Source organism: Eschscholzia californica, unplaced genomic scaffold (genome assembly GCF_041429995.1).
Source record: "Eschscholzia californica isolate CP2 unplaced genomic scaffold, dmEscCali1.0.p SCAF_1, whole genome shotgun sequence".
Lineage (NCBI taxonomy): Eukaryota > Viridiplantae > Streptophyta > Magnoliopsida > Ranunculales > Papaveraceae > Eschscholzia > Eschscholzia californica.
The window spans coordinates 79,852,559-79,874,921 of NW_028238198.1; the positions used below are offsets into that span (position 1 = coordinate 79,852,559).

Consider the following 22,363-nt stretch of genomic DNA (forward strand, 5'->3'; position numbering starts at 1 on the left):
TAGCAAGCATTAGTTTATAATACTGATTTCAAGTTGAGATATTCTCAAAATAATAAAACTATATATTGTCGCTATATTCGACTATACAAGTTTGACGAAAGCTCTTCTATCTCTTCAATTCATTCCCATCTCGGCCGTATGTTTTCGTAAAAAACTTAAGGTTTTTGAGGATGAAGAATAATGGTTAACCTAGTATTTAGTTTAATTACAGCATCAACAATTGAGTATCTTGTGGTTTGAAAGTCAGAATTAGGTCTACTATTTATAAATGGTAGCGTTGTAAGACTTAAAAGTTTTGACATGGATACCTTTCTTTTTTACATTACTAAATACCAATTTTGATTTTATATTTTTACAGGCTACTAATATTGGAAATGTTGTTTATGAAATCAAGTCGAAATCAGAGTATATGCAAGTCCGTCAATTTGCCGAGACTATCCTCACTAAATGGCTAGCCATGTCATATAAGCGGCCCGAGAAAAAGACGATCATCCTAAAATAGCTTCTCAGAAAGTAATTTGTGATAGTCCCACACATGAGAGTGTCCGGAGCCTGGCTAATAGGTGTACGGTCAAGCTTGGTAAGTACCAAGGCCTTTTGTGGGGGGTTCGTGGAGCTTTCGCCAAAAACAAACTCGTACTTGTATGAGGTGGTTAAAGCGGGAACAATATCGGCAAGGGCTTGGGGCATCACAAGCGGTATCACAATATCAGCAATGGCATTATTGCTTCTCAAAACAATTCTGCCATTTCAAGCTTTATTCTTTTACTTTGTTAAGATATATATTTGTAATGTAATTAAATAGTTGGATTCAGAACTTAATGATGCTTGATCCCTTTTTATTTGGGGTATGTAGCCAGCTTCACAATGCCATGTTTAAAGAAACAAAAATGATAATTTGTCCAAAAAAGTGGTACGAATGTGGGTTGGAATCACGATTTAACGTACTATTTTTGAAAGATAAAATAGCAATACTTTAAAAAGATAAAATTGGGTTGAATCCAAGACATTCACAATGGCAATACTTTAAAAAGATAAAACTGGGTTGAATCCAAGACATTCACCGTGGTCTTAGATTTGTCCCACTTTTGGGGGGCATCTTATCATTTTTGGTTGATTGAACATGTCATTGTGTTGTTCATTCATTATATAAATCATTTGTTCCCGATCATACTACTTTTTTCTTTTCTTTTTTAACAAATTGATTTAATAAAAGAGAGGGGAAAACGGATATACATCAAGAGGGCAGGGAGGGAGAACTCCCGGGGAAGAAAAGAAAAGGAAGCAAACTAAACAGAAAAACTACTAGGAGATTACATAGATAGGATGAAAGTATCCCAATTCCCGACTATATTGGCGAAGGATTTAAACTTGACCCTAGGCATGTTCCAACTCCAACGAAAGATAAAACACTTTGGATGAAAAGCATCTCTTCAAAAGAACCTAACTGTCTGAAAAAATCACAGAATTCCTAACGATCCAAGAACGCGCAAATGATGGCTTTAGGGATTAGATTCATAATCGGCTTTCTTCCTTTGATCTCTCCCCGAGCCACCAATAGGTCTATAATGTTGGAAGGAATGGTCCACGCAATCCCCAATGACAAAATGAAATACCTCCAGACTTGATATGTAGTATCGCAATGGATGAACAGATGCGAGACGGACATTTTTACACATCGGACATCTATTTGAGCTGACACAACCCCTCTTCCTTAAAAAGTCATTTGTAGGCACTCTCTCTGGGCACGCTGCCCATAAAATAAACTAATTCTCTGAGGGATGTTCCGTCTCCAAATGTCGGTAAACGTCTTAGAAACTTGACCCGAGAAATTCGAATAGATAATGTAACAAGACTTGACTGGCAGCTCCTTAAAATTTGACGTGATCCAGAGATCCCCTCCAGCAGGCCTATTAGGCGGATAACTGATCAACAAACTCATCTAGGATTTTCTTTTTTCTTTTTTTTTGTTGAGAGCAAAATATGGCGATTTTATATGACACGATGTGTTTACTTATACACAAATTTGACAAACAAAATAAAGCAGATCAAGCTTGCAGTTTCAGATGTCTTTGTATAGAATAATAGTTTGTACTAACGGGCCACATAGGATGATGTTGGATCCTCTCGGTATTTGTATTTACTTGGCATCACAGAGACCGGTGGCTGGATCACAGAACCCATCTCGATCAAGCAGCTTTTGTGGTGGAGTACTTAACAGCGGGGAAGATGGAGTACCATATGCACTACGCCGACTATTCCACAACCTAAACTCGTTCTTGTGCTCACCCCTGTTGTTGGATTTGTCCCACTTGCGTACTTGCATAGAGACTGCGACATAAGTAAAGGAAAAGGGAAAGACCTCGTAAGTTTTCAAAATGAGAGCTATCAACTCATCTGGAATCACATGATAATTGTGATTCTTGTATTTTCTTCTTTTCACATGGCTAAACACATTACACCATAAACGTAATTGAATATAATTAGCATGACAGCGAGCATGAATAGAATACATCTTAGTTGGTTAATGGTCATATATTGATGTTTTAGATATAAGATTGTAAGTTTTTATAAATCTTAAGTTCACTAAATAGGTCATATAAATAATAGAACTAATGTAATATACATAGTCATATTTAATCACATGTATACCTAATAAATATATAGATATCTTATATGGTGAAAATAGTCTTACTATATTTGGTTACGACATTTTACATAAGCGCTTAACGATTGTTGCTAGAGCAAGGTTACATGTTTTTTATTGTTCGATAATCTTGTTAGAAAGAATTGAATTATATTTCCACCATTTGCACAATGTTTCTGTCATTTCTACTATTTTAGTTCTTTCCACACTGACCTAAATGTCGTCACTTCTAAGTCGACCAAATATAGACCTGAATCGAAATTTAATACCTTGGTTACGATCATAAAATACAAATCTACATTAGTTTCATTTTTACACAATGTTCAGATGATCCAAATGTGTAAAAAGAAAAATAGAAAATAATTTCAACCAACCACTGGTGACGAGTCACCATATCTGATGCTATTGGTAATGAAATTAGTATATAAATTTTTTTTAGAAGGGTAATCGTAGTATTATTTATGAAAACACGATTACAACACTTGAAAGAGAGAGTACAAACTTGGAAAAACAAACATAATATTCATAATTGAAACAGTGTTCTTCATTCTGTGTCTTCGACAACTGACGTCCTTCTCCGCAATAGGAAGTGGAAACGAGAAGTACTCCGAAGACGATCATACAAGACCATAGCCAACGGCGCGCAACCATCTCCCAACTAAAAAGCCAGATAAGAAACCCTTCGAATCATGACCACCACTTCAGAACTAGATTTAGCTCAAACCACACCCGGAGAACCAAATGGAAAAAGAAATTCATGGCTTCAAAAAAGCCACGCAATTTCTTAAAGACGGAATCAAAGATTCCAGGATTACACCCCAGTATTCTCTCGATAGAGAAGTCATGTCCCACCCCAATCCGAATAGATCACGATCGAACACCTGGTAAATAGGGTCGCTTACAAAGTATGAGTCGAAAGACTCAACAAGGCAAGCAAAATAATGTAGACAAGCTGCAAAGGGTGAAAGGTGAAGTAGAGAGCCATAAATTGGTGAGAAATATGGTCATAATCGGAATCAAAGTTTCTTATATTATATAACAATCCATATCTGGTGAGGATGTCCCAACTCTGAAAGGATGGCACCTTTGGAGGTGCCTTCATGTTTAAGAAATTCCTTACTGCACCCTCCGTATAGATATACACTTCATATATGAGCAGCCAATTAAGTCATAACAGACAACATTATTTTTTTTGAGAAATGGATTGTGATCTACGTTAATCATTACAATGATACATCATCAAGATGTGATGATCTACGTTAATCGTTACAAGACATTTATACATCATAAAGATGTGAATGAACATGATAACCGTCTAAGTTAAACTAAAAATGAAGAGGCTTTAGGCACAACAACATAGAGTCTAAAGTCTGACAAACGTATTACATAATTTGCACCTTTAACAATTCAAATTCACTAAACATGGATTCCACCTCTTCTGAGAATCGAATTGAACTTCAGACCTCCAAGATTTTTGGAGTTTGTGTCAACACTATCAATCACTTGAGCAACTAAGTTTTGACAGTAACACAAGAAAGAGAGAGTTAATAAGGGTAGGTCCAATGGAAATAGAAGATGGTCTAAAAAGTTTTGGTGTGGCCAAAGAACCCGGTATGTGTCAGCAAAAGTTGTCTGTTTTGTGTATACTCCTTATTGCCTATAACATAAACTTCTCCGTACATGATATATTTCTCGTTGTACATGTTATAAAAATGAGCAACTGTCTATATTGACTTTAAAGTATTTATTAGCATTTCATACTAATTCATTAAGCTCACACGTTTAAGTACAAGAGAATTACAGTTTATGAATACTTCATGTCGAAAATATTAACCGCAAATAATTAAGAATTATGAAGGGAATTATGAAGGAGAAAAAGCTTGTATTGCATCATAGAGTTTGGACGGTTTCGTGATTAGTAAGCGAAGAGATGTGAAAAGAAACTTAGGAGAAAAACTTAGGTGAAGGATGAGTGGAGAAGGGGAAGAGCCATCTTTAAAGTCATTAATAGATTTTGTATTTATCAATTGTTGAAAAAAAAAATTTAGTTATAGTTATATTGGTAATTATTATATTAGGAGAATGATAAAAATGTTTTTTTGAAAAATGTCATTGATCATACAAAGTTGGATATCTGATTGAAAAAGCTCGTCATCCATACTTTTTGTTTTTTTTGATAATACAAATCTCTATCTTTGGCATAATAAAATCTTATCCAAGGCTTTGATTGATAAATATACACGACATGTCATCAGACAATTAGTTGACTTTTTGTCGTCATATTCAAATTCGATATGTACGTTGTTTTACCAATATAATACATTGTTTTACCAATATAATACATTGTTTTATTATAGAGCAAGTACTACAGTTCTAAATGTGTGATTTCAAGACCAAATTGAACTCATAATTTTTTTAACGAAGGAATCACCTGGAACATATAAGATGAACACGGAAATTCAGTGTTCTAAATTCTAGAGATTGGGCTTATAAATACTATAATTCTATTCATTGTGTCTACCTAAAGTGTGAACTGCAAAAGTTCATTTTCCTTTGTGTCCTATTGAGTTAATAACGGTTAGGGTGATTGTTAATTTCAATATACATTTAAAAACTTTGAGAAGTTGGGGAGAACTAAATGGGGAATTACTGAAATCCCCACCTTTTCATAATACACTTTACTGAAACCCTTACCTTTCATTTGTAATTATTGAAACCCCACATTTTGAGTAATTGCCGTTAGATTAAACATATTTCCGATGTTAGTGAGAGTGAAGTGACTGAAAAGCCCATTGGTTAAACAACCCCTGCCTTTCTTCACGTGATATCAACGAGTTTGAGAAAGGATTTTCCCCAAGTCCTTGAAATTGATTGATGTAATTACTAGCTAGAGTAAGGGAATTAGTTTGAAACTGAAATTTATATAAACCAGGGTTTATCTTATATTGTTATCTTCTATTTTTCTTATATAGGAATGTATGAACCATAAGATTATACAGGAAATCTAGAGTTTATCTTCTATTAGTTTGAAACTGAAATTCATGTATGAAATTGAAAATTTTCTTATAGGAAACCTATTGTTACCTTCTATTAGTCTAAATTCATGTATGAAATTAAAATTCTTCAAAATTGAATAGAAAAAATTTTGCTAAAAAAGGAGCAAAAAAGTTGTCATAATTTGGTGTCATTTTGACATGGATACCTTTCTTTTTTACATTACCAAATACTAATTTTGACTTTATATTTTTGCAGGCTACTAATATTGGAAATGTTGTTTCCGTAATCAAGTCGAAATCAGAGTATATGCAAGTCCGTCAACTTGCCGAGACTTATCCTCACTAAATGGCTAGCCATGTCATATAAGTGGCCCGAGAAAAAAGATGATCATCCTAAAATAGCTTCTCAGAAAGTAATTTGTGATAGTCCCACACATGGGAGTGTGTGAGGTGGGTAAGTACAAAGGTCTTTTGGGGGGCTCGTGGAGCTTTCGCCAAGAACAAGTCTGTACTTGTGTGAGATGGTTAAAGCGGGAACAATATCGACGGCTTGGGGCGTCACAAGCTGTATCACAATATCAATTCTGCCATTTGAAGTTTTATTGTTTTACTTTGTTAAGATATATATTTGTAATGTAAATTAAATAGTTGGATACAGAACTTAATGATGCTTAATCCCTTTTTATTTGGGGCATGTAACCAGCTTCACAATGCCATGTTCAAAGAAACAAAAATGATGACGAATGTCGGTTGGAATCAAGCGTGGACGCCCTAGATTCAACCCATTTGGAATGGAACATGAACGACCACGATTTAACCTACTATTTTTGAAAGATAAAAATGGCCACTTTAAAAAGATTCACCATCCACCAAGATTTGTCCCACTTTTGGTTTTGGGGGCATCTTATCATATTTTTTTTTGTTCTTTTTTTTATCATTTTTGTTTGATTGAACATGTCATTGTGTTGTTCATTTATTATATAATTCATTTGTTCCTGATCAGACTACTTTTATTTCTTTTCTTTTTTAACAATTTCATTTAATAAAAGAGAGGGGAAAACGGATATACATAAAGAAGGCAGGGAGGGAGAACTCCCGGGGAAGAAAAGAAAAAGAAGCAAACTAAACAGAAAAACTACTGGGAGATTACATAGATAGGATGAAAGTATCCCAATTACCGACTATATCGGCAAAGGATTTAAACTTGACCCTAGGCATGTTCCTACTCCAATGAAAGAACCTAACTTGTCTGAAAAAATCACAGAATTCCTAACGATCCAAGACGCGCAAATGATGGCTTTAGGGGCTTTAGGGATTAGATTGATAATCGGCTTTCTTCCTTTGATCCCTCCCCGAGCCGCCAATAGGTCTATAATGTTGGATGGAATGGTCCACGCAATCCCCAATGACGAGATGAAATACCTCCAGACTTGATATGTAGTATCGCAATGGATGAACAGATGCGAGACGGTTTCCTCTTCATTTTTGCACATCGGACATCTATTTGGGCTGACACAACCCCTTGAGTCTAAACCATTAGATAGAGAGATCCCCTCCAGCAGGCCTATGAGGCCGTTAACTGATCAACAAACTCGTCTAGAATTTTCTTTTCTTTTTTCTGTTGAAAGCAAAATATGGCGATTTTATATGACATGATGTGTTTACTTATACACAAATTTGACGAACAAAATAAAGCAGATCAAGCTTGCAGTTTCAGATGTCTTTGTATAGAATAATAGTCCGTACTAACGGGCCACATGGGATAATGTCGGATCCTCTCGGTATTTGTATTTACTTGGCATCACAGAGACCGGTGGCTGGATCACAGAACCCATCTCGGTCAAGCAGCATTTGTGGTGGAGCACTTAACAGTGGGGAAGATGGAGTACCATATGCACTACGCCGACTATTTCCGCAACCTAAACTCGTTCTTGTGCTCACCCCTGTTGTTGGATTTGTCCCACTTGCATACTTGCATAGAGCCTGCGACATAAGTGAAGGAAACGGCAAAAACCTCGTAAGATTTCAAAATGAGAGCTACCTTCTCATCTGGAATCACATGATAATTGTGAACTCTGATTCTTGTAGTTTGTTCTTTTTACATGGCTAAACACATTGCACCGTAAACCTAATTGGAGATAATCAGCATGACAGCGAGCATGAATAGAAAACATCTTAATTGGTCATATATTGATGTTTTGGAGATAGGATCGTAAGTTTTTATAGATCTTAAGTTTACTAAATAGGTCATATAAATGATAGAACAAATGTCATATACATAGTCATATTAAATACACGTACACCTAATAAATATACAGATATCTTATATGGTGAAAATAGTCTTACTATATTTGGTTCCGACATTTTACATAAGCGCTTAACAAAACGTGTATTCATCGATTGTTGCTAGAGTAAGGTTACATGTTTTTTTATTGTTCGATAATCTTGTTAGAAAGAATTGAATTATTTTTCCACCATTTGCACAATGTTTCTGTCATTTCTACTATTTTAGTTCTCTCCACACTGACCTAAATATCGTCACTTCTAAGTCGACCAAATATAGACATGAATCGAAATTTAATACCGTCGTTACGATCATAAAATACAATTCTACATTAGGTTCATTTTTACACAATGTTCAGATGATCCAAAAGTGTAAAAAGAAAAATAGAAAATAATTTGAACCAACCACTACTGATGAGTCACCATATCTGATGCTATTGGTAATGAAATTAGTATATAAAATATTCAGAAGACAACTATAGATATTGAATCGAGTTAGAATGTTATGAATTGATATCATTATCCTTTATTATGACCTTTGAATTCATTTTATTTGGTATTAGCACTAAAGAGTTCCTTGGCTAAAGAGAACTCCGGGCTTCCACAATGAATTAATAGATGGTTACAAAGATACTATCGGAAAAACATCAATAGATTATTTTTTGTTTAACGAAACACTGGTAGATTACGTATATATGGGTTAGCAGATAACAATAGCAAGCAGGAGATTGACACTTAAAAAGCAATAAAATCATGAGAAACAAAGTAATACCTGCTTCTGGGAAAGGTCCAAGACAGCATCGCTAAAATCAGCACCTTCAATGGTTGCACCACCAAGATCACTGCGAGTCAGAACTGATCTAACCAGCACAGCGTTTGAGAGATTAGCCTCGTTAAGAACCTGGACATTAATGTACTAAAATTCATTTCCATACAATCAAGTACTTAATAAGATATAATTTTAACTTTTTTTGAAACTTATAATGATAATAATACTAATATAACAATGTCTTTTTCTTGGTAAAACATATTTATCAAATATTCCATATTACAATTTTTTAACCGAGTTACACAGTCTGACAAGTCGTGATTCTAGTGAATCTCAATGCAATAACTAAACTAGCTTACCATGCGATCCATCAATGTGTCACTCAAATCCGCACCTAGTGGATAACAATAAAATAGAAACAGTAAGTTCTGAATCAAAAGATACACTTAAAAAGATAGAAAAAGCATCTCAAATAGATGTAGCCTGTAGGAAGGCTGTTTTTTTTCCTGAAGACTAGGTTCTTAGTATGCAATATTTAGTTGACTCTGCATGTCAATTATGGTATTGCTGTGTGCCGAGATAAACTATAAATTTGTTGAACTCTAGAGCAATTACAAGGAACCTATAACGTCACTAGTAAGTATAAAGACAAAAAGTTATTTAACAACGACTGTAAAATCATATTTGGTTCCACTAGAAACTTACAATATACTTTAAGTTTATCCATCTTAGTTCTCCAGCAGAATGAATAATCAACAGAAAGAGTCCAAACACAAGAATGACACCTAAACATCTTTTAGTGAAACAAAAAATGTGAATAGAAATATGGAGTTGAAGTAAACTACCTGAAAAGTTTGCCCTGAAAGCAACAGCCTTCTCAAGATATGCACCATTAAATGTTGATCCACTGAAGTCTGATTCTCTCATATCAGCAGATGTGAAGTTAGCCCTTCTGCACAAATGACATGGATCACACATTCTAAGTCAGCAAATAATAGAATAAGTTGGCTCATGATGATGAATATTATTATTTTATGACAAGCTTATAATTTAATATTACTCTTGGTCATGAACTCCTCTCGGTTTCTACTCCAATTCACAAATTAATACGTTCACCCGTCCGGAATCAAGAGCCTTTGCACCCGCCAGATATCAGATACACTACCACCCCTTGCAATCTTGCATACCACATCCGTCTCCGCATCTCAAGACCCAGGTTTGGTAATTCGGTGATCTTATACTGCTAAAACTTTGTCTAAGAAAGTTCTATAATTAATTTACCCAAATTTTTATCTCTTCAAATATGGGCTAACTAGTTGAGTAATTAGTGATTTCTTTGTTTTTTGTTAAGAAGGTATGTAACATATTGAACCAAATAATGGTGATATAAAAGCGACCATGTAGAATTATAGCCCCTCAAAGACAAGGAAAAAGAAAATTGTAGACCCTCAGGCTGACATATCAAATACTAGTACAAATAAGAGTCTCCAATTAGTTGTGATTTGTGAAGTCCCTACAAGAATACGCAATGCTTTCTTTTGCACCACACATAAAGCAAAGAGAGACAACCGAAATTGAAGGATCGAATTCCACCACTTGCTTCCGGGTACAACAGCGTTCCTAGTTCCTCCTTCCATAAAGACTACATCCACGCACACGAGATGATTTTCCGAATGTTCCTCTTGGCTACTCCCAGCCGAACCAACAACAATTCACCCCTCGGATATTCAACCAAACCCATGGTGCATGCCTTAAAGCACCATCTAAGGAAACTAATTTAAACCCACCCTTCACCCACTCGATTCGGCAGATAAGCCACCATCCTCACCATATAGTGCAACCAAACCTACCCTAGCCACCCAATCACATTACCTCTCGGCTGATTCTGGAGCACAACATGATTACTCATTTACTAGGATACCTTTCTAGGCAAAAACTCGTACCCTTCTTTGGGACCTCTTCCACAGCCTTTTTTTTTTTGAAAAGTTTGAATTAATATATATGGAAAAAAGGATGTACAAAGAATTGGTTGTATCACAACTGAAGATGTTACTTCATGATAACCTCCCAATTAGAAATAAAGTCTAAGTAAGACAGGCTCTTCGCCCAACTCATGTTTCTACTCCAATGGAAGAGAAGACCAAGGACGTCCTCCACTTCGACCACTAGTTTCCTAGGCGAATCATTAAAGATGCCTAAGTTCCTAGCGATCCAAATGGACCAGCAAATTGCTACAGGGATTAGCATCCACAAATCTCTCCTAAGCTTCCTGTGAGGTATTTTCCTCCATTGGATTAGCAAATTGGGAAGCGAGGAAGGAGAGCACCACTGAACTCTCGCTGCCTGGATAAAAAACACCCAAATCCTACTAGCCTCCTCACAATGTATAAACAAGTGGCTAATAGACTCCCCACTCGATTTACATCTCGCACACCAATTGGTTAAAATCATGCCTCGCCTCTGCAAAATATCCATAGTTGGTAACTTCCCCAATGTGGCCGCCCATAGAACAAAGCTCACTCTCGGAGGTATATAGCTAGACCACAGTCCTTTGAAGTTTACTAGCTCTTTATCGATTGATCCCTTCGCTATGATCCTGCTATAGCAATTCTTCACCGTCAAGTCTTTCTCATCTTCTATAATCCAGACCTTGGTGTCGCCCTCGTTACTCGGTCTGTACTTGTCAAGCAGATCCATCATCTTTCATTATTATGAACCATGACCACTCCATCATCTTTCATTATTATGTTTCTCTTCACTATAAGCCTCATCAAAATCCTATTGACATTACTTGTTCTGTGCAATTTACTAATGAAGAAAAAGTGGAATTTGGACTTGACAGGTGGACCCTGTACACCATGACATTACCCCCACAGCAATGACAATCTTGTGTTGCAGATGTTTGAGAGCATCACAACATAGTACTTTCAAGAAAAGGTTTATAGTTGAACGAAGGGTTTTGAGATGAAATGGTCAAAAATAAAGGGGAATGACTTTATTTCTGAAAGGTTGGTAAAAGCTCTTGGTTTAAAAATAGAAGTTCATCAAATAACGGGTAACTTTAGTGTTCCGTCAATCTGTAGGCTACTTCTGTCAATTGAAATGTTGTGGGATTAGATGTGACTATTTGTCATATTGTATGGGGACAACAATGGTCGCGTGATTTAGGTATAATCCATCGTGACAATGACAGTTTTGGAAAAATAAGAGGAACATAATCAGTTTGTTTTGTCACCATTTCAAGAATTCAATAGTATACTTGCACCTATTAACGATAACTCTCCACCTAGTTTTAGTGAAACACTTATAGGAGAGAGTATGAGCCCTCTCGGCACTGCTAGAACGTTAAGCATATCATGCAACTTTGATCAAAATATCTCATGTGGTTGCAACATATAAGTGGGGTACACATACCAAAAACATGAAGACCGAGCTTCTGAGATTAGGAAAACTGACAAATCAACAAATTATTAATGCACTTTAAACCTACATGTTACAATGGCAGCCCAAGCTTCTACCTTTCGTTGTTTACAGCTTTCGACGCCCTACTTGCGAAAGAAGAACTCACTTGGAAAATTGGACGCTCTTATGACACGAGTATTGGCACGAATTTGGAGGCTACGGTTTTTACCAACGAAAGGAAAAGACCACTTTGTGTGCTTCATATGACACCGTAAAATCCTCTTAGTCAATTTTGAAACAACCTCATTTACAATCCAGCCTAGTAGAAAGTGATTACGACACGAAACAAGTGACAATATTCAAAATTCCATGTATGGGGAGAAGTCCAACATTAACTAGTAGAAGTAACTATATAGCCACAATAAGACTTGTAAACTAACAATTTCGATCAAATGAACTCAATCAAACTCTTTTCTAATTTTAAAAAAATACACACATTAGTACCTGAAGTTCTCATTGGCATGGACAGCCTTTCTGTATATAAGAAAAAAAAGTTGTCATATATATGAATTAAGCTACCAAAAAAAGTTCTTAAAAAAGAATAATAAGGTATTCTTATTAGGGTAAGGATGGACCTAAGATCGGCAGAACCATATTGAGCTGCTGAACCAATCCCAAACTCACCACGCATGTCAGCTTCGAACTTATTGAGATCGGCCAGAGCCGGCATTCCTCCGGAGCTAAAACTAATGATAGCAGTGGCTAGTGCTGTTGAAATTAACGCTCTCCAGCTCTTAAAATCTCTACTAATATCATCTCTCTTACCTGAAACTTCAAAATAATTCTAGGGTAGGGTTTAGATTTGATCGGGAATAATGAGAAGAATTCGAGATTGAGAGAGAGAGAGAGAGAAGAACTGACCGAGGTAGGAGGCGGTGATGGACTTGGAGGAGAAGGTTTGTGATGGAATTCGAAATCTAGAGTGAGAAAGAGAAAAAGAGTGAGAGAGATTTGGGGTTTTGACGGAGAGTGGAGAGAAAGAAGAGAGTGACATTTTTTAGTGAACGATTTTTTAAGAAGCAGATGAGGTTTGGTTGAGAAATGGAGGGAAGCCAAAAGAGAAACCTCAGAAGCAGATGAGGTTTGGTTGAGAAATGGACGATTTTTTTTTTTTTGTTGAGATGTTCAAATAAATGGATAATTCTCTCAACAAAAATAAATAAACAAGGCCCAAAGGAATGGAATGTCCCAAATTTCAAGTTCCGAATCTGATTCGCCATCTGCCTGACGACAAAAGACGTCGGTTCAAAAAAGAGAAATGTGGCTCGATCCATAGTTCGATGGGGTGATATAGTGAAATATACGAAGGTCGAACAAAAATCTTTTTCTGTGTACAACATTTTGTTTTTTGAACTAACCCCAATCAAGAAATACAGCTAACATCACGAGTGAAAATAAGAATTCCCTGCAAACATTGGTAGAAAGTAATAAACTAATAAAGGTAAAAAAAAAATGTTATTCACAAGTACTGTAATAAAATCCATAAATTTCTGTTGGCATATAGTGTGTATACTATATATACTCACACTGGAACAAAATTGCCAAATGAAAAGAGAGTGATATCAAAAGGATTTAAACATCTCAACAAAAAAAGAGGATTTAAACATCTCAACAAAAAAAAGGATTTAAACATCTCGACAAAAAAAAAGGATTTAAACAAAAAATAATGAAATTAATGATGAGTACAATCGATGTAATTACGCCATCACGCTTGAAGAAACCTGAGAATTTTCCAAATGCGAAATAGTGTAAGCAACCTTGCCAATAATGTTAGATTCCGCAAGAACACTCACAAATGAGTTGCCACTGCTTTCTTCTCAAGCAAATGCCGATTATGTATTATTCTGAAGAAACTCCAAATCATATATAGATAATATATATTACTGTAAGCTCTATTCGTTGAAACTTTATCTATACTCCTCCCTTCGAGGAGTCGATCCATCTAACAAGGGTATTAAGAAATTCCATAACCTAGCAAAACAACACCTCATTAGTTCCTTATCAATGTGAAAGATTTATAAATTTCAAATTGCCACATAAATACTTCATACTGAGAGAAAATTTGTTTTTACCTCAGATGGATCTCTTAGAGAGTAGAAAGCTTCGCTCTCTTTTGGCACAGATGATACTAAAATGCCGAAACCACGGTTACTATTACGTAAGACCTAGTAAGGTAAGATAATTAGCTCATCACCCCACAACTCCAATTTGGAGGGATTTAAAGATGGTCCTAATCACAATTAGAGCAATATTTTCTTACCTTAAATGCATCCTCATCTGTTCGGTCATCTCCAATGTATATGGGGAGTATATCATCACAATTCTTCAGTCCTACAATTTATATTACTGTTATATCACACAAGTACTACAAAATATAACATAAGACAGAGGTGGGTAATAACTAGTATTTTTCTCTCATATAAGACAGCAAAAAATCATAGGAACAAGAATATACCAAGAGACTCTAATATAAATTCCACAGCTTTCCCTTTATCCCAATCAATTACAGGGCGGACCTCTAAAACCTGCACATGCAAAAAATCAAGCCATTGTAGTGAAAAGAAAATTGGGGGAAGAACTAAATGGTAAAATCCGAAATGTCTGTGTAACCAACCTTCCTCCCGTGAGTTAATCGAAGATGAGGGTAGCCTTTTAATATATCATGAACACATTGTCCAATTGCATCCCAACTCTGAAAGTTAAACCAAGAAAAGATATCAAGCTCGAACTTGCAGTAATTTTTGTTCTAAAATAGTCATGATATAACCATAGCAGTGAGTAGCTTACCTTCTCGTCTACATTACGATAATGTACAGAGACACAAAACTTGTTATTCTCAACTTTAGCACCATTAAATTCCTTGGTACTCTCGACGAGGGATCTAAAAACCTGCCCATAAATATCATATGCAAATAAGCTGGAGTTTACGCAAATGAATAAAGTTCTGAGTATACTTTAGAACTGTTAAAAGAACAAAGTTCTGATTTTAGAGCTCAAAATGACTTGGTAGGTTATCTGAAAAGGATATCATCACGAACTCAGAAACAACAGAATAAACAATTGTAATAGAGGAGGAATTAACAAGGAAAATAATGCATACCTCGTCAATCATCGGTAAGAACGCAGAAGCAGGCTGGAAAAGTTTTACTTCCTTACCCTTCAGAAAGCAAGAATATATAAATAACTAAAATAGTTCAAAAGAAAGAATATAATATTGTGTCAACACAGAAGTAAAGAAAGAACAGAACCATATCTTACCTGCTCGTCAGTAACATACTGTGGATGGTCATCAACAGACATGGTGCGTCCGACAGGGCCCATAATATCCATTCCATGACTACCGGCATAATAAAGTTCAGCTAGTCCTATGAAATCATACACCTGAACAACGGTGGAAAATGGAGAGAATTGGAGATAGAGAAAAAACTGAAAAAAAAACACTGATTGATACTCGGAACTTTATATTTCGATTTCATGATAGGGTCCCTTCAGATATACCTTATCACGGCTTCTTCCACTAATTATAGCGGTTGGAAAATACTTCGCAACATCTCTTACTGCCAAACGCATCTGACGACACGTAAATTTTAGAGATAAGGAAAGGAAATCATTATAGTAAATGACTAAAACTGAATTAATCCATCTAAGTTACTAAGTTGAAAGAACTTGGATCTCACATCCTCCGACATGAAAGCACAGTCTGGATTATCGACAATTGGCGAAAGTGTCCCATCATAATCCAAGAACAATGCAATCTTCCTCTCCTTCGCATGTTTCGCAATCCGCTCAAAGGAAGCAAGTGCTGATGGATATCTAAGCTGCTTGAATAAAAAAAAAATATAAATATATGTGTCCTGTGTCCCTACGTTGTACTTCAGAGATAAACATCCTCAACTATAACCAAGCAAAGAAAGGAAACATACCATCCAAGAACCATAAGCAACACGAGTTTCATCTGAAACAACATTGCCATCCTTCGTGAGCTTTTTGGGAGGAGGTGAGGAGGATATCATTGCTTCTAGCCAACCACTTGACCGGACATCTTCGAGCTTTCCAAGTATTGGTTTCTTTCTAGGCATTGATAGATACAACAAAGGAGAACAAGGAAACAAACTCAAAGGAATGCCTAATCTTGACTGGTTTACAGTTATTGGATCAGTAAGTGCAGGTACAACATGGTTCGACTTAAGATCCATCTGATACAGATTATTTGGAGTTTTGGACGTTTACAACTTCAAAAAGAAGCTTTTTCGTATTGCACACGGGTGAGGTTGGTTTTAGACAAAAAGAGAAAGTTTTACCCCTACAACTGCTGCTAATATTTATCCAACTCTTTTATCAATGAAAAACCACTTCTTTAAAGTTTTCTTATCACTGGAGTGTGGTAGGCAGTCCATCAAGCGGCTTCCTGGAAACTTTTAAACACAAAAATGCCTCAGAAACCAAGCACAGTTCCAAACCCAAATTAATCTCAAAATAAAATCAAACTCTAATGTAGATTCTACCTTTTCATCTCCAATGCTAAGCTGCATTTACAAAATGTTACTACACATACTTGCAGAAGAATGCTTAAGAAAGGAGTTACAAATTACTTGGAGTTCCTGTTAGCTACTTTTACCATCTGCAAAAATAACCAATTCATTAGAGCTCTAATGTGTTTATACCTATACCAAAACTCTAATAATGACAATAGAGCGCTTTCCAATTGAAAACTTGATTGAACTATTGCCATAAAAAGCTTAACAGTAATTTGTGAGCTTGAATGCAACATGAGTTGGTTCCGACTATACAAATAACCAAGTACTCGATTATATTATACTATCAAAGGAAAAAATTAGTAACCAATATGAAAGACAGCCATTGACCAAATAAAAGATGAAAAATTCTTTCAAGATTGTCCATCATATCAACAAAAGGAACTGATGCAAGAAATTCACCAAGAGCACAGTGAGGGTATTCCAAGCTCAGAATTCTTAATTGGTCTTATTCTTCCTTTTATGTAAGAGTGGAAGACTCATATTTTGGTTCGTAAAGTGGCATGGCATCAACACTGTTCACTCGAAGTTTGTAATCTATTAAACAATTTGAAAAGCTTGGACATGACATCAACACGCTTTAGTATAAAAGAGCAGCTTAGAGCATGCTGCTATGTGATCATTTTATAGTAAAAAATATTCTACTAATTTATAGATTCAGAAAAGATTTTTTTCTATTTTAATTATATCGGACAGATTGCATAAGAGCCTGGCACATTAGCATTAATATCCTAAATACCAATGGAACATGTGACAACAGAGGTCTCTCCTGTAGTAAATGTATAATAGATATATGTGAAGGATGGCGACCTTTCACGCTAATTGATACAGTTGGATTATTGTTATCAACTCTTCATTTCTCTTTCCGGATATATGCAAGCATTCACAATACCAACTATGAGTTCAAAAAAACTGCTTAAGTTTCAAGCCTACCTCATAACCTTCTAATATCGTTAAGCACTTATACTACAGTACTAGTTGTTAAGTTTGTGGTCATCCAACTCAAAACGAATTGGCAAGGAGTGGGGAGGACCTACATATTATATATTAGGCTGCTAGATAACCCTTCTGGCCTTCTCCCATGTGGGACTATTCTCACAACCACCAACATCATTACCAAATAAAATAGGCTCATGGCTTATTAATAGTCAGTTACTAGTTAGCGAGAAACAAGAAAGTATAACATCCAGTCGATAATGGGTATTACTGCACTATCATAATGACTCTAAATCTCTAATTTTTTTTGTTCAAAGATTACTATCTTGAACTAGTTTAACCTAACAAACGGGACATATTCCTTCAATCTAGTCTAGAAAATTGTAATGGATCAAAAAGAAGGAAACAAAATATGACGAGAACCATTAAATTCAGACCCTTTCTATAATACCAAATGATGTTAGCTTGAACCGGTCTTGGTGATCAACAAACAAAATGAGACTGATTCAATATCATTAGGCATTTCTTTATTTATTAATGTTGGTTTCGTATGATGTACATTATACATTCCCCTCATTCTCATTATACAATAAACCTTTTCCTTAATCAAGAATAATTGAAAAATGGAAACAATCAACCCATGATATCATTTTAACAGGAGAAAAAAAAACCCTAGATGATGTAACCATCTAACATGAAGAATTCCCCTCTTTTTATGAATCATTTCCTCATAAACAAGAACTGTGACAACCAAAGATTATACATGCCTCAATAGAAATAAAAGAGAAGCGATTAAGAATCAAATGAAGTAGCAGTATCACAATATGAAACACAATCTAAGTTCTTAACATGCAGAAGAAATTAACCAAAACCATGAAGTTATTCAATCATTTTAACAACATTGGTTTTAGATTGTCAAGAAAAAAACGGAGAATTGCGTACCTAAACTGCGATTCCTCTAAAGAGAGTCTTTTCAATGGTAAATCGATCTTCAAAATGCAGATAATCGATTGAATATCTTGAATCTCCACCAAAGGAATAACAGGGGGAGAGAAAAGAAGCTAAACAGAAACCCTAGAAGAGAAAGGAAAATTAATGACGACTAGAATAAGAGAAAGAGAGAAAGATTAGGCAAAGGCAAGGGTTTAGGTTTTTATAAGGTTTTTTTCTCCGACGTGAGAAAACTTCAAAAACATGGCAAAACCCCACACCCGCCACCACCGTCAAGTTTTTTTGTCAACTAGTCAATAGCTTTGATAAGACCAGATGTCTTCTCTTTGTTTTGGACAGGTAAGATACAAATTCTCTAGTCTCATTTTTTGTTGCAAATTCTCTAGTAGAGAGACCCCTCGGCCCATTCAGGATTAACATTGTTTTCGTCCAAGAAAAACATTAAAATGTAGCAGTCGCGCTGAAGAAAATGATACTCTGACTCTTAGCAGGACAGTAGACAGCTTGAGGTGGACAGGTAGATCTAAACATAGAGTTTATACAAAGTCATTCTTTAAACCATGACCATATACTTTAATTTGTTGGTCTAGTATCATATTGATGGTAGAAGAAACAATCAAAGAATAATACAAAAATTAACCTAGGAGCATACTTTGCCTTGAATACTCTGTGCATGAACAGTTAGAGTTATCACATAAACACATTGTAGAACTACATTATAAGAACGTGACTGATTCAATTTACATTTTCAAACACTGAATTTACGACAATACATCTTTAAAACTTGTCTTTCTTTTTTTTCAAGTGAAAGTAATCATTATATAAAAATTCATCAACTATGACTTGGTTCAATAACTGCAATTGGGTTGTGTTTAACATCATCTTTAAGAATATCTTAAAATGAAATAATTTATAAATTTTGCTAGATTAGCTTGTAATTTTGGGTATTGTTGCACTTATTTGTTGCCTCTTACATATAAAAAAAATAGATATGATTATGTTATGTAAATGAGCAAAACCAAAGTCAACTTCAAGAGAGCCTTGCGACCGATACAACCATCATGTAACATATTCTAAGCTTGATGTATGTGTGAAAAACAATTATAAACTTTTTAAAATTAATCGATAGATGATGTCTACAAAAAAAAAATTTCTTGTAATAGTTTATATTTTTTATTAATACATTAAGAGAGCCTGGTTATATCAAACTAATAAAATAGACAAAACAACAAGTACATGTTTGGTTGACAATGTGGTTGAATATTTAAGTGAGAGAAGGAAAACATTTTATTTTCTAATATTTTCAACTTTCAAGGAGAAAGAGAGGCAACGTGAGCACAGCTAATGAGCGAATGATGAGTCAAGAACACGTGTGTATATAGTAAGTGGGACCTTTTAACTTTCTTTCCAAGAAATTGATGACAGCTGTGACCACAACTCCCTGACTTAGGTTTATATAGGTGGGGTCATTATCCCAGTCAGCGCCAACAGAGCTTTTGACTCTTCTGTCTCTATCTCCCACCAGCTGTTACCTAATTTTCGCGGTTTTCAAAACCAGTTAATTTACGAGAAGACAAATTCAACTCGTGAGAAGCAGTAACTTGAGTGAACATAACCCAAATTTTAACACACAAATTAGTTTGGTTAAACTTATGAGTTAGGTACATATGTCCCTTCAGAGGGGATCTACGGTAGTCATTACAACTATATTCGTCTAGATGTGATATAATTAGGATAAACCGCCAAAATTAAATCAACGATAGAGCCTAAAGTTTACCAACAGAGAGCTTATGTAAACATTATCAATCACTTGTGCAACCAAGTGTTGACCAGGAAAACAATTTTAAGTGTGGGATTTGAACGTATGTGCGAAATAGGGAGCTAACTAATTGTGCCCTTCAAATTGCTATTTGCCCATTTCTTTGTAAGCACTCTGCACCTTCTTCTCCTTTTTCTATTGGCACCCCAAGCACTCGACTTTTTTTCATCTTCTTCCAATTTCATTTTGATTTTTTTTTTTCAAATCTTCATCAAAACCCTTAGATTTCTTCCATCTTGCCGATTCCACCTAGACATGGCTCAATAGAAAGGTAAGACAAAGTGCTCTTAAAACAAAACTCTAAGGTCATGTCTGCCGCGTAGAAATAGAGTGAGAATGGAACGTGATTCATGAGAATTACAATACAGATTATAGTTTGGCTCGAGGAAATGGAGGGGAGTCGTATTTCTACGGGAATGAGATTCCTCCTAAAGAGGCTAGTAACAAACCCAAGGAAGGTGGTGGATCTGTGATTCCCATTTCCGGAACGATTTATTTTAACATTTCTAGACAATATTATCCTTGATAAAATCTTATAACGACTAACATTAAAATCGTCCTTAATATAATATCAAAACTAAAAATTAAGAACCTAAAGTTTCAGCCATAACCACCACCATAAGAGCTTCTTCTCTGTCTCTCTCTCTCTCGTTCGAAGGTAATTTTCTCTCTCGGTCGAAGGTAACTCTCTCTCCATCTCTATTTTTTTTCCTTTTCTCTAGTTCTTTTTCCTTCTTTCCCTCTCATTCCTTATTCATTTAAACCGACTTCATAACGTTTGAAAAATGAACATATATTTTTTTTAAGCGAGAGCTTTAGTATAGGAAGATGAAGTTAATTTCTATATATATGAATTTTATACAATTCGGGGTAGGGAGATTTTGATGGAGCGAATCTGATGGAGTGAATAGATAATATTAATCAAAATATAACAAATTTGACATGTAATTTATTTCGATCGAGTAAAAAGAGATAACAAACCTTTTACAAAGGCCAGCGCTTTGGGGAAAGCTAAATAGTTTTTTGGGTGTGAAATTTTAAAGGGAATATGTAGAATTTTAGAAATTTTCCGTGGAAATAAATTTTAAGGGGAAATAAAAAAAAAAACACTCCACCTCACCTCACTCTCTCTCCACCTCACCTCTTTGTCTTCTCCGATTAGGTCGTCGGTCGGAAAATTTTCCGGTCGGCGACCTAATCGGAGAAGATAAAGAGGTGAGGTGGAGAGAGAGTGAGGTGAGGTGAGGTGGAGAGAGAGAGAGCTGAGGTGGAGAAGTATTTTGCTTTCCCCCTAAATAAAATTGTCATACAAAATTGACCAATTTTTTACCAAGTCTTCACACCCCGGAAACTATTTAGCTTTCCCCAAAGCGCTGGCCTTTACAAAAATTTACATTCCTATTCCTTTGTGACCAAACACTAAGTTAAGAATCTGTCAGAAATCGAATTTATATTTCTGGTCGAACAAAATATCTAACAAAGATAATCTAATCTGCAAGAATCACATTTCTATTTCCGCGCGCCAAACATATCCCAAGTGAAATTTGTAACATGGTCATATGTTAGGTCCTCCATGGACAAAAATGAGTATGAGAGGGACAACTAATAGATAACAAAGATGAAAAAAGATATAAAGAAATTGAAGATGATAAGAGTTCTAAAGATGAAAAGGAGTCTATAATTAGAAAATAAAAAAGAAGAAGAATGAAATAAGTTCAATGATTTCTGGTAGGGAATGGGAAAAATATCAGAATATGGCACGACCCTTGGGACCGACGTTGAGGGGTTTTATACCAGGGTTAACGAAGTGATGGAGAGGCCTACCTTTGTCGATCTTTGTCCATGATTTAATAGATGACCAGAGATTATGGAAGAAATCGATAATTGAGCAATTATTCGACTCTCTTGCTGCAAAAGAGATTCTTAAAATCACACTACCGAGAAGAGATACAACTGAGATGGTCT

The 22,363-nt window shown here is 35.5% G+C and overlaps 2 protein-coding genes across 8 annotated transcripts; both read right to left on the reverse strand.

The window, feature by feature from the left end:
• Positions 1–1,990: 1,990 nt before the first annotated feature.
• Positions 1,991–13,377, reverse strand: LOC147569676 (Pentapeptide repeat-containing protein). 6 transcript variants are annotated; one of them, XM_086656185.1, is made up of 7 exons: positions 13,019–13,377; positions 12,733–12,928; positions 12,602–12,631; positions 9,541–9,647; positions 9,055–9,089; positions 8,699–8,827; positions 1,991–2,331 (listed from the first exon to the last, which is right to left on the reverse strand). In XM_086656185.1, exons 1-7 carry the CDS (start codon positions 13,149–13,151, stop codon positions 2,215–2,217), a joined length of 747 nt encoding a protein of 248 aa, XP_086512311.1. In that variant the 5' UTR covers positions 13,152–13,377; the 3' UTR covers positions 1,991–2,214. The 6 variants fall into 6 exon arrangements, with proteins under 6 accessions (XP_086512311.1, XP_086512312.1, XP_086512310.1 ...); XM_086656186.1 differs by having other exon boundaries at positions 2,026–2,331; positions 12,733–12,922; XM_086656184.1 differs by lacking the exon at positions 1,991–2,331 and adding an exon at positions 7,246–7,626 and having other exon boundaries at positions 12,733–12,922.
• A 223-nt stretch (positions 13,378–13,600) lies between these two features.
• Positions 13,601–19,036, reverse strand: LOC147569677 (putative trehalose-phosphate phosphatase F). Of its 2 annotated transcripts, none has more exons than XM_086656181.1 (13): positions 18,571–19,036; positions 16,663–16,778; positions 16,081–16,572; positions 15,835–15,975; positions 15,656–15,727; positions 15,416–15,538; positions 15,258–15,314; positions 14,945–15,046; positions 14,772–14,849; positions 14,613–14,682; positions 14,418–14,488; positions 14,230–14,322; positions 13,601–14,128 (listed from the first exon to the last, which is right to left on the reverse strand). In XM_086656181.1, exons 3-13 carry the CDS (start codon positions 16,351–16,353, stop codon positions 14,069–14,071), a joined length of 1,140 nt encoding a protein of 379 aa, XP_086512307.1. In that variant the 5' UTR covers positions 16,354–16,572; positions 16,663–16,778; positions 18,571–19,036; the 3' UTR covers positions 13,601–14,068. The 2 variants fall into 2 exon arrangements, with proteins under 2 accessions (XP_086512307.1, XP_086512308.1); XM_086656182.1 differs by lacking the exon at positions 18,571–19,036 and adding an exon at positions 18,300–18,369.
• Positions 19,037–22,363: the final 3,327 nt, after the last annotated feature.